A 12,412-nucleotide genomic window follows, 5' to 3' on the forward strand; every position below is an offset into this window, starting at 1 on the left:
CAAATTTGTATCCCCAAAAAGGGGGCATGGAGACAGTTTCAGTTCTGTTCGGTCCATTCAGTCGTGTCTGACCCTTGGTGACTCTGTGTGACTGCAGCACACTAGGCTTCCCTGTTCTTCATTAACTCCTGGAATTTACTCAAACCATGTCCATTGAGTCAGTGATGCCATTCAACCGTCTCATCCTCTGTCGTCCCTTTATCCTCCTGCCTTTAATCTTTCCCTGCATCAGGGTCTTTTCTAAGGAGTCAGTTCTTTGTTTGCATCAGGTGGCCAGAGTACTGGAGCTTCAGCTTCAGCATCAGTCCTTCCAATGAATATTCAGGACTGATTTCCTTTAGGATGGACTGGTTGGATCTCCTTGCAGTCCACAGGACTCTCAAGAGTCTTCTCCAACACCACAGTTCAAAAGCATCAATTCTTTGGTGCTCAGCTTTCTTCACAGTCCAACTCTCACATCCATACATGACTACTGGAAAAACCATAGCTTTGACTAGACAGACCTTTGCTGGCAAAGTAATGTCTCTGCTTTTTAATATGCTATCTAGGTTGGTCACGGAGAAGGCAATGGCACCCCACTCCAGTACTCTTGCCTGGAAAATCCCATGGACGGAGGAGCCTGGTAGGCTGCAGTCCATGGGGTCGCTAGGAGTCGGACACGACTGAGTGACTTCACTTTCACTTTTCACTTTCATGCATTGGAGAAGGAAATGGCAACCCACTCCAGTGTTCTTGCCTGGAGAATCCCAGGGACAGGGGAGCCTGGTGGGCTGCTGTCTCTGGGGTCACACAGAGTCGGACACAACTGAAGCGACTTAGCAGCAGCAGCAGCAGCAGGTTGGTCATAGCTTTCTTCTAAGGAGCAGGTGTTTTTTAATTTCATGGCTACAGTCACCATCTGCAGTGATTTTGGAGCTCAAGAAATAAAGTCTCTCATTGTTTCCATTGTTTCCCTATCTATTTGCTATGAAGTGATGGGACTGGATACCATGATCTTCGTTTTTTGAATGTTGTGTTTTAAGCCAGCTTTTTCACTCTCCTCTTTCACTTTCATCGAGAGGCTCTTTAGTTCCTCTTTGCTTTCTGCCATAAGGGTGGTGTCATCTGCATATCTGAGGTTGTTGATATTTCTCCCATCGATTGATTCCAGTTTGTGCTTCTTCCAGCCCAGCATTTCTCATAATGTATTCTGCATATAAGTTAAATAGGCAGGGTGACAGTATACAGCCTTGACGTAGTCCTTTTCCATTTTGGAACCAGTCCATTGTTTTTTGTCCAGTTCTAACTGTTGCTTGCTGACCTGCATACAGATTTCTCAGGAGGCAGGTCAGGTGTTCTGGTATTCCCATCTCTTTCAGAATTTTCCACAGTTTGTTGTGATCCACACAGTCCAAGGGTTTGGCGTAATCAGTAAAACAGAAGTAGATGTTTTTCTGGAACTCTCTTGCTTTTTCTAGACAGTTTACTTAATTGATTGATACATATTTGTGTGTCATATACTAAACAGTGCTTACTATGTGCCAGACCTTATTCTAAGTACTTAAGAGAAAAAATACTAATTTAATCCTCATAGACATCCTACAAGGCACATACTATTATATTCTTCATTTTTTTAAGAGGAGAAAACTGAGATACAGGTTAAATAATTTGCCCAAGATTGCACTACTAATACACCCCACTCCAGTACTCTTGCCTGGAAAATCCCATGGATGGAGGAGCCTGGTGGGCTGCAGTCCATGGGGTTGCTAGAGTCGGACACAACTGAGCGACTTCACTTTCACTTTTCACTTTCATGCATTGGAGAAGGAAATGGCAACCCACTCCAGTGTTCTTGCCTGGAGAATCCCAGAGATGGGGAAGCCTTGTGGGCTGCCGTCTATAGGGTCGCACAGAGTCAGACACGACTGAAGCAACTTAGCAGCAGCAGCAGCAGCACTACTAATAACGTGACTGAGGCCAGCTGTACAACTGAAGCCACCAGGCTCCATTGTCCATGCTTTTTTTTCTTTTTGCTACACATGTGGCATGTAGGATCTCAGTTCCCAACTAGAGATTGAACCTGGGCCCACAGCAGTGGAAGCACGGTCTTAACCACTGGACCACCGGGGAAGTTCCATCCATTGTCCATGCTTTTAGCCACTATGCTTTGCTGCCCCTTGAAAATACTTCAAAAATAGTTATGAATGGCTGTTTACTGTGATAAGGAGCTGAGAGGCTGGTAATTAGGAGTCCGTGCATGCTAAGTCACTTCAGTCATGTCCGACTCTTTGTGACCCTATGGACCATAGCCCACCAGGTTCCTCTGTCCATGGGGTTCTCTAGGCAAGAACACTAGAGTGGGTTGCCACGCCCTCCTCCAGGGCTCTTCCCACCCAGGGATCCAACTCACGTCTCTTACAACTAGTGTCAGCTGAGACCTGAATCCTAATGCCAACATGGCCATTGCCCCATGTCCCTCCTGGGCCTCAGTAGCCCTTCTGCACAAGGAAGGCATTGCTGTGGATGACCACTAAGTTCCACCCAAAAGAAATTTTCTTTGCTTTTAAGGGAAGGCAGATGTTGCCAGTTCTGGAGAGAAGAGGGGAAAGGGAAAGGGTTCTTACTGAGAGTTTGTGCTTCCTTGACCTGTCCTTGGAGACACAGCCAGAAGCAGCATCAGGGCTGTGGAGGCCTGAGTTCCTGCCTGTCAGCACAGTCCTTGGTTTTCAGATGAGTTTTAGGACCTGGACAGGGAGGAGACGTGAGACTTGAAGTCATTGGGAATAGCTAGGCCAGGAAGAGGCTGACCATGGAAGCTCTAGGGTATTTATCTCAAAGGGACAGGAAAGGCAGGAGCTGTGGGAAGGGAGAGCAGTGAGCCCCAGAGGATTATCCTAGTTTGAAGTAACCTTCTGACCCAGAGCTCTATGTATGGAGGACTTCTATGTAGGGAGGACTACTCACAGACATGGGATTATGCTGTGGACAGTGGCATGGTTAGGGGTTTTAGAGCCTGGGGACCTGCAGTGAGTCATACAACCTTTCTCAGCTTTGGGCTTCTCGTCTCGAAAACAAAGCTGTAAAGATCCATCTTGGATAAAATGTCAAAGTGGAGAATGGTTGTGTTCTTTCCCTCCTCCCCCTCCCATTTCCACATCACTGCAGTCTTAAGTGCTTAAGAATATGATCTTACAGATAACCTGGATTTAAAACCTAGCTCTGTCTTGTCTGCTGTAACATTGAGCCAGTTGCTGAACTGCTTTGAGCTTGGCTCCTTTTTGTAAAATTAGGATAATGATACTTGACTCTCAGAGTTATGGCTAAATTTTACATGTACACACACATATAAGAACATATATAAGTATATAAACAAATATATATTTATAAATTTATAATTTGTATATTGGGCTTTCCAGGTGGTGCTAGTGGTTAAGATCCTGCCTGCCAATGTAGGAGACATAAGAGATAGAGGTTCGATCTCTGGGCCAGGGAGATCCCCTGGAGAAGGAAATGGCAACATACTCCAGTGTTCTTGCCTGGAGACTCCCATGAATAGAGGAGTCTGGCAGTCTGCGGTCCATGGGGTCACAAAGAGTCAGGCATGAATGAAGCGACTTGGCATACACACACACGCACAATTTGTGTATTATAATTTATATTAATTTAACATATAAGGGCTTCCATGGTGGTTCAGTCGGTAAAGAATCTGCCTGCAATACAGGAGACCTGGGCTCCATCCCTGGGTTGGGAGGATCCCCTGGAGGAGTGCATGGCAACCCACTCCAGTACTCTTGCCTGGAGAATCCCCAAGGACCGAGGAGCCTGGTGGGCTACAGTCCATGGGGTCGCAAAGAGTTGGACACAACTGAGTGAATAGCACAACACATGTGAATACCTGCATATATGTATATCTATCTATCTATCTATATATATATATAAAATAGTGTCTGGTAAAGAGTGCTAAAAATAATGCCAACTAGTAATTTATTATCATTTATCCTGTTATTTCATGGATACTTGCTTTTGAGAGGAGGTACAATAACACATTCATACTCAGTATGGACAACTGAATGAGACTCACTTGTTTTCTTTACTGGAGGATTTACACTTTCCTTGAGGATGTTCTAAAAATAAAAGCAATTCAATTAAACACACTGTTAGTGGGATGGGCAATGCTGGGTGCTGTCCATGGTTCTGAAGGGAAATGAAGGCGGAATGAGCTTACACAGTAAACAGGATATCAAGTAGGTTGACCAAGGACTGTACTTCAAGGTGAAGTGGAATAGATACCCAATAAAAGTGAAGACAGAGTGCCCCCTGGGACTCAGAGAGTTTGATCAGAGAAGGGTTTGTGGAAGAGATGGCATTTGAATTCTGTGATAGAGCATAGTGAGTTTAGCGGTTCATTAAAAACATGAGTCAGAAAGACATGACTTGAATTCCAGTTCTGCCCTTAGTAGCTGTGTGTGTCCTTGGAATGGTTAGTTAACTTTATTTACCCTTATTTTCTTATCCTGTAAAATGGGATAGTAGTTATCTCACAACTTATTGTGAGAACTAAAATGAGAAGATGCCTATGTAAAACACGGGGCATAGCATCTGGCACAGTGGTGATACTAATAGTTTTTTGGTAATACTAATGTTAATAATAATAATAATAATAATAGCCATCTTGTTGAGTGCTTACTCTGTGCCACAGCCCGCCTAGGATGTCAGAGGATTAAATGTCATTATATCATTACATTACCTCATTATATTTAATCCTCGTAACAGCCCTAAAGGTTTGGTGAGTTCCTGATAAACTATTATTTAAAGCTTAACTCTGGAATATGGTTAGAATTTTGATAGGGAAGGCGAGGGTGGCAGGAAAGTAAAGGAGAGAGAATGGGGATGAGGAAGCTATTGAGGATGTACCTGAAGCAAAGAGTTGCTCAGCTGGGCTGGAGTGCAGAGATGAAGAGGAAACCAGGAGCAGGAGGGGGGGGAGTCAAGTAATGGTGAGTTGCGAATACCTGGGTGTGAAGGGGGTACCTCATTTGAGAGGCAGTGGGGAGCCATTGTAAAGTTTTAAGTAGGATCATGGCATGAGGTTATGATTTATTTATAAATTTATATTTTACCTTCATTTCCATTCTAGAATTCATACATTTAACTGTAAAACCTCGAAAAGATACCACAGCCTACAAAAGAGAAATAAAATATCCCTACTGGGCTGATTGGAGTGTAGGTTGGTACAGCTCCTTTGGAAAATCATCTGGCAGCATCTGCTAAAGCTGAAGAGATGCTTGCCCTATGACCCAGCAGTTCCACCCTTAGGTATATTTCCGAGATACACAGGTACAAATATTCAGCAAAGGCCATGTGCTAAAGTAATCACAGCAGGATTATTTCTAATAGCCCCAGCCTGGGGGGAAAAAAAATGAAATGCCTATCAACAGTACAATGGGTAAGTAGGTTGTGCTCCAGAATATTCATACGGTGAAAGACTGTATAATAGTGATGATGGACAGTCTACAGCTACGTACAGCAATGTGGGTGCATCTCATATAGTCAACGTAATGTTGAGCAGAAGCCAAGCCTGCCCCCCACAGACCATGCTCTGTGTATAAAGTTTAAAAACAGGCAAAACTGATATCTGATGTTTGAGATCAGGATAGTGGCTGCCTTCTTGGAGTAATATAGCCTGGAAGACTGGGCACTGTGAACCTCAGGGATCCTGGCAATGCTGTTTCTTCATCTGGCTGCTGGATACATGGATGTTTATTTTGTGAAAACCCTTCAAGCTGTACACTAAAGGTTTGTTCACATTTCTGTCTGTATCGTATACTTAGATGAAAAAATTACAAAAGGACTTCCCTGGTGGTTCAGTGGTTAAGAATCTGCCTGCCAATGCAGGGGACACTGTTTGATCCCTGGTCTAGGGATATTCCACGTGCTATGGAACAGCCACGCCTACTAAAGCCCGAGTCCCCTAGAGCCCGTATTCTACAAGAGAAGCTTCCGCAATGAGAAGCCCGTGCCCTGCAACCAGAGAGTAGCCATTGCTCTTGGCGATTAGAGAAAATGCCGCAACGAAGACCCAGTGCAGCCAAAGATTAATTAATTTTTTAAAAGTTACCAGAAAAACAATCTTCTCACACACCCTCTAGCGATCTTTCTTCCTATCATTCTTCCCCATTAACAGTTTGGGTCATATCCTCCCAGGTTTTTCTGTGTCTAATCATAAAGAGAAAGATAAAGATATACTATCTATAGCTTTACAAAAATGGTCTTCTGTTTTACATACCATCCTGCAGCGTGCTTTTTTAACTCCACAGTATGCTGAGGCAGTCTTTCCATGTCACTGAAGATGTAGGTCTTGATGATTCTTTCTAACATTTGCAGTGTTTTATTGTGGGGATGTGTCATTTAGTAAAGCCATCCCCACTGTCAGACCTTTAATTCCAGCATTCCATTGGTGTAAATGATACTGTGGGGAAGTCTCTTCTTGCATAGCTTGGTGTACTTGTCTGTTTGTGAATTTATGAATTACTAGGAAGGGAATTTCTTGGTCTGAAGTGGTATTTTAAGATTGTTAATCTGTTAATGACTTGCTGAGTGGGTGGGTTGGAAGCAAGGAGACTAGTTAGGAGGCTGTTAAAATAATTTAGACTTGGGATAATTAGGGTGGTTGGCAGTGAAAATGGACAGAAAAGGAGAGAGCTAAGAGATACTAAGGGCAAAGATTTGATACAACCTGGCATCTAATGAGAAAGGGGGAAAGGTCAGAGAGGTCCTTGGGGGTTCTGAGTCTCGGTGGCTGGGAAAATTGGGAACAGAAGTCAAAAGGAATTGTTTGGGGGAAGTGGGGTGGGTCAAGTTGCATTCAGGGAGCCAGTTCATCATCCAGGTAGTGATGTCCAAAATGCAGTTGGAAGAATTGCTCTCTTTTGATTTATAATTTTATTTATTTATTTATGGCTGTGCTGGGTCTTTGTTGCTGCAGGGGTTTTTCTCTAGTTTCAGTAAGCAGGGGCTACTCTCTAGTTATGGTGTCTGAACTTTTTCTCTTTTTTGGGGGGACATGTGATGCGGTTTGTGGGATCTTAGTTCTGCACCAGGGATCGAACCGGTGCCCCCCTGCATTGGAAGCCTGGAGTCTTAATCACTGGGCCGCCAGAGAAGTCCCACGGTGGCTTCTCTTGTTGCAGAGCATGGGCTCTGGGGCATGTGAGTTTCATTAGTTGTAGCTCCTGAGCTCTAGAGCAGAGGCTCAGTAGTTGTGGTTGCATGTGGGGTCCTCCCAGACCAGGGATCAAGCCCAGGTCTCCTGCATTGGCAGTCAGATTCTTTACCGCTGAGCCACCACAGAAGCCCCAAAGTATTGCTCTTGACAGAGTTAAGGGCTGCAGACTGAGGCATAGCATTCCTTGGCTTAGGGTGGTCCTCATGGGGGCGGGGAATGAAATCAGCAAGGGAAAGGCTCTCAAGGGAAAGAAAACCTAAGGACTGGGTAGCCAGGGTCTCGTGTATAGGGTGCTGGCAATGCTCAGGCACAGGAGGGATCCACTAGAATCCACCATCACGGAGGCCAAGGGGCGGATCTGCAGTGACTGTCATTCGAACGATGAAGTAATCAGCTGCCTGCATCAGCCTCCCTCCCATTTCCCTCCCCTGGTGAGTGCTGTCACTGCATCTTTTTCTTGCTCCTCAAAACCCTTTACATACTTGTGATTAATCAGTGTGATCCTGGGTTTAATGTCCACCTCGGCCTCTGAACTGTGAGCTCCAGGGAGGCAGGAACCCCTTCATTCTCGTTCCCTCTTCCGTCCTCATCAGGTGTGTGTTTAGCACGCAGCAGTGTTGGTACCCGAAGTTGCTGCTGTGGTTTGCTGGGACTCTAGCTGTCCACACACACCCTCTGCCTCTTGCCTTCCCCCACCCGCAGCTACACATCCACAAGCACACACACACACACACTCTGCACAAGTTGGGAGAGGAGGGACTTAAAACCCACAGGGTACAGCAGGCGGGAGTGGGTCACCAAAAACAGGTCATCCACACTCCATTTACTTGTACATCACAGTGGCCAGCTTGGGGCAGCCTCACAGTTGAAACCCGAAGTGTAGAGGACTCAAACTCCAGGTTTCTCCAGTGGAGCCTTATGATAACCATGGACAACAGAACCTCTCATTTGACCCCATTAACCATCCCCTCGGAACTTCCATGCCTTCATCTTTGTGCAGCTGCTCTTTTTATCACTGGTTTTCTTGGAGGGAATGGTGTTTCCATTGTGATGCTGGAACCCACCTGTGCAGCGATGTTTGAATCTTAACTTCCTTAGGATAACAGCTTAGCCAGGTGCCTTAGGTCAAGTTTCCCCAAAAGGATCCAGTGCTGAAATTTGTGTGTAGGTGTATCCCCGGTGTAGGGAGGGTGTTGTCCTTGGACATGACTGTGCTTGTGTCTGTGTGTGTGTGTGAGTGAGTGGAGGGATGTTTCTCTGTGCCTGTGAGTCTGTGTGAACACGTGTGTGTTTCTGAATCTTTCTGTGCCCCTGACCCTGCTGTACACAGAGAAACATTGGGAGAGGGACTTCAGATACAAATGACGGAAAGAACAAGGGGCGGGATGACAGGAAACACACAGGGAGACACACCTTCCCCCACATGGTCAAGAAACACCAGGGGACACACGCATGCACAGACACACACACACGCACGCTGTGTCAGTTCCTCTGTGTGCTTTCTTGAGTGGGTTGGTGTACACTTCTTATGGTGAAGAGTCTGTGTGTGGCTGGCACACGCCCAGACACCTGCCCATTTAGCCTCAGAAGTAGACTGGCAGGTGTGCAGAGACCCAGGGGTGCGTGCATGCTAAGTCGCTTCAGTCGTGTCTGACTCTTCGCAGCCCTACAGACCATGGTCACCCAGGCTCCTCAGTGCATGGGATTCTCCAGGCGAGAAAGCTGGGGTGGGTTGCCATGCCCTCCTCCAGAGCAGAGACCCATGGCAACACACAAGTGTGGACACTTAGACATAGGTTGACAAACTGCATCTTTGCAGGTGTATTCCTCTGTGTGTATGTGTGTTTAATTTTCTGAGTACGTGGGCATCTGTGTGCCTGAATTACGCAGATGTGTGTAGGAGAGGAACATGTGGGTACACCCTCTGAGAAGCACACACAGAGCATCTATATCTCTGTGTGTGCACGCATGTGTCTGTCTGCATGCAGGTCAGGGAGGAAGGGGGCACCATCGTTGAGTTGGGAGTGGGGAGATGGGGAGAAGTCCAGCAGGAGGTGCCCTGGCCTTGCCCCCTCTCCCCACACACAGACCCAGCTCCCCATCCTTTTACTCAGCAGGATAATGGGGTTTGGGTGGGTCCATTTGTGAGCACTGTTGAAGGCCCTGAGGTCTATCAGCTCATCCCAGACTCTGGGGAGGCAGGGAAGGTCCCACTAAAGATCCATCTCCACTCCTAGAACCCACACCCCTCCAGGGTGGTGGGGGACGTAAAGCTTGCCTTGATCACCAGGCTGTGGAGCATGGGAGCAGAGAGACCCCTTTGGGGTCAAATCTCATCTCCATGCCTCCACTTCCACCTTCTGGCCCTAGGCCATGGACCAGCCCCTTAACTCCATGTCCTCGGTGCTAAAAGTGGAGCAAGCAGGAGCAACTGCTTCCTGGGTGACTGAGGATTAACCCCACTCTCAGTGCAGATACCCGTTCACCCAGCAGTTATTACTTGAGCACTTGCAAAGGCTAGGGGCTTCCCTGGTAGCTCAGTTGGTAAAGAATCCGCCTGCAGTGTTGGAGACCCTGGTTTGATTCCTGGGTTGGGAAGATCCACTGGAGAAGGGACAGGCTGCCCATTCCAGTTTTCTTGGGCTTCCCTGGCGGCTCAGCTGGTAAAGAATCTGTCTGCAGTGCACAGTGCGGGAGACCTGGGTTCACTCCCTGGGTTGGGAAGAGTCCCCTGGAGAAGGGAAAGGCCACCTACTCCAGTATTCTGGCCTGGAGAATTCTGTGGACTGTATAGTCCATGGAGTTACAAAGAGTAGGACACAACTGAGCGACTTTAACTTTCCCATGGCTAGACTCTGTTCTTGGCCCTGGGCTTCAACATTCGACACAATGAAATTTGCTGTCCTCACGGGGTTTACCTTCTGTGTGGAGTCAGTAAACCGACGGTGTAGAACACATCATGGGTAGTGAGCGTCAGGAAGAAAACCACAACAGAGCACTGGGCAGAGAGAGGCCGGGCCAGGAGAGGATCAAGGAGAGCTTGGATCGGATGATGTTTGATCACAATGGAAGTGAAGGTATGAGCCGCCGGATCGGGGAGAGGGTGGTTAGAGGCAGGGAATAGAAGGGAAGAGGATTGGACTTCCCTGGCTGGCCAGTGGTCATATTTCCCCTGCAGGGGGCAGGGGTTCAATCCCTGCTTGGAAAACTAGGATCCTACATGCCATGTGGTACAGCCAAAAAATGGAAAAGCAGGGCAGAGGACCACGTTGTTCTCCCATTTCACAGCTGAGGAAGTGGAGGCCCAGGGACGTTAGTAATTTGCCCAAAGTCTCACAGTCTGTGAGAAGGAGATCCAGGACTTAAACCTGCGTCAGTGTGGTTTCAGAGCCAATGGTCTAGATGGGTGATCCTCGATCAAGGGTGATCTTTGTCCCCACTCCAGGGGATGTTTGGCAGTGCCTGGAGACATTTTTGACTGACACGGCTGACCTGGAAGGAGGACTAGCATCTAGTGGGTAGAGGCCAGGGAGACTGGTTAGACCTCCCACAGCACACACAACCGCGCCTGACGGCTAAGCAGCAATGCGTCCCCTCGCCAGTTGTGCTGAGGTAGAGAAACTCTGGTTTAAATCCATGAAAAGCACTTGACAGAGAATACGATACATCGTAGGTGCTCAATAAATAGTAGCTGAAGAGGAGGAGGGAAATGGTTTGGAGAAGACTGCAGGGCAGAAATGAATTCAAGAAACAGTACATGTTGGTTGAACCTAGAGGATATTATACTTAGTGAAGTGAAAGACAAATACTATATGATAACCCCTGTATGTGGAATCTAGAAATAAGACAAATGAATTTATATACAAAGCAGAAACAGATTCATAAACATAGAAAAGAGGCTTGTGGTTACTAAAGGGGAGAGAGGGAGAGACTGGGCGTATGGGATTAACAGATTCAAGCTGCTGCTGCTGCTGCTGCTAAGTCACTTCAGTCATGTCCGACTCTGTGCGACCCCATGGACTGCAGCCTACCAGGCTTCTCCGTCCATGGGATTCTCCAGGCAAGAACACTGGAGTGTGTTGCCATTTCCTTCTCCAATGCATGAAAGTGGAAAGTGAAAGTAAAGTCGCTCAGTCGTGTCCGACTCTTAGCGACCCCATGGACTACAGCCTACCAGGCTCCTCCACCCATGGGATTTTCCAAGCAAGAGTACTGGAGTGGGGTGCCGTTGCCTTCTCCTCAAGCTACTGTACATAAAATAGATAAGCAACAAAGATTTACTGTATAACACAGGGAACTAATTATAGGGCTTCCTGGTAGTTCAGCTGGTTAAGAATCTGTCTACAATGCAGGAGACCTGGGTTCAATTCCTGGATCAGGAAGATCACCTGGAGAAGGGATAGGCTACCTACTCCAGTATTCTTGGGCTTCCCTGGGTGGCGCAGACAGTAAAGAATCTACCTGCATTGTGGGAGACCTGGGTTCGCTCCTTGGGTTGGGAAGATCCCCTGGAAAAGGGAACAGCTACCCGCTCCAGTAGAATTGCCTGGAGAATTGCACGGACAGAGGAGCCTGGCAGGATGCAGTTCATGGGGTCGCAAAGAATCAGACATGACTGAGCGACTTTCACTTCACTTCACTTCTTCACAGGGGATTATATTCAATATCTTGTAATAACCTATAATGGAATTTAATTTGAAAAAAACAAAACTGAATCACGTTGCTGTATACATGAAACTAACACAATGTTGTAAATCAACTATACTTCAATTAAAGAAAAAGTATATGTAAATGAATCTGCCAGTTAAGAGAACTCATGTGATGCTGTTTGGTGGGTGAGTATAAAGGCCAGGCTGCCCCTGGAGGGGTGTGTGCAGGTGAGGCTGGTGGTTGGAGGAGGTTGATGAACCAGGCGGGGCATGAAAACCAATGCTGGGCAGCCACCAGCCTCTGAAAGACTAACCAGAGGCCTGGTCTCTCCGTTCCTTCCCATCCCGTGTCTCTCTCCCCATCTCTCTTGACCACTCTGCTCGGAAGGGGACAGCCGGAGGTTGAAGGGGGCCATCCAGAGGAGCACGGAGACCGGCCTGGCAGTGGAGATGCCCAGCCGGACCCTGCGCCAGGCCAGCCACGAGTCCATCGAGGACAGCATGAACAGCTACGGCTCCGAGGGCAAGTGAGTGTGGGGCCCGCAGTCGTCTCGGGTGT

At 47.3% G+C, this 12,412-nt stretch overlaps 1 protein-coding gene across 1 annotated transcript in view; it reads left to right on the top strand.

The window, feature by feature from the left end:
- RIMS4 (regulating synaptic membrane exocytosis 4) overlaps nucleotides 1-12,412 on the top strand; it is a 72,185-nt gene that overhangs the window by 35,994 nt on the left and 23,779 nt on the right. The window contains exon 2 of the mRNA XM_025263420.3: nucleotides 12,242-12,380. Coding sequence (XP_025119205.1) covers nucleotides 12,242-12,380 — 139 coding nt within the window. The remainder of the gene's footprint in view (nucleotides 1-12,241; nucleotides 12,381-12,412) is intronic.

Source organism: Bubalus bubalis, chromosome 14, assembly GCF_019923935.1.
Source record: "Bubalus bubalis isolate 160015118507 breed Murrah chromosome 14, NDDB_SH_1, whole genome shotgun sequence".
Classification (NCBI taxonomy): Eukaryota; Metazoa; Chordata; class Mammalia; order Artiodactyla; family Bovidae; genus Bubalus; species Bubalus bubalis.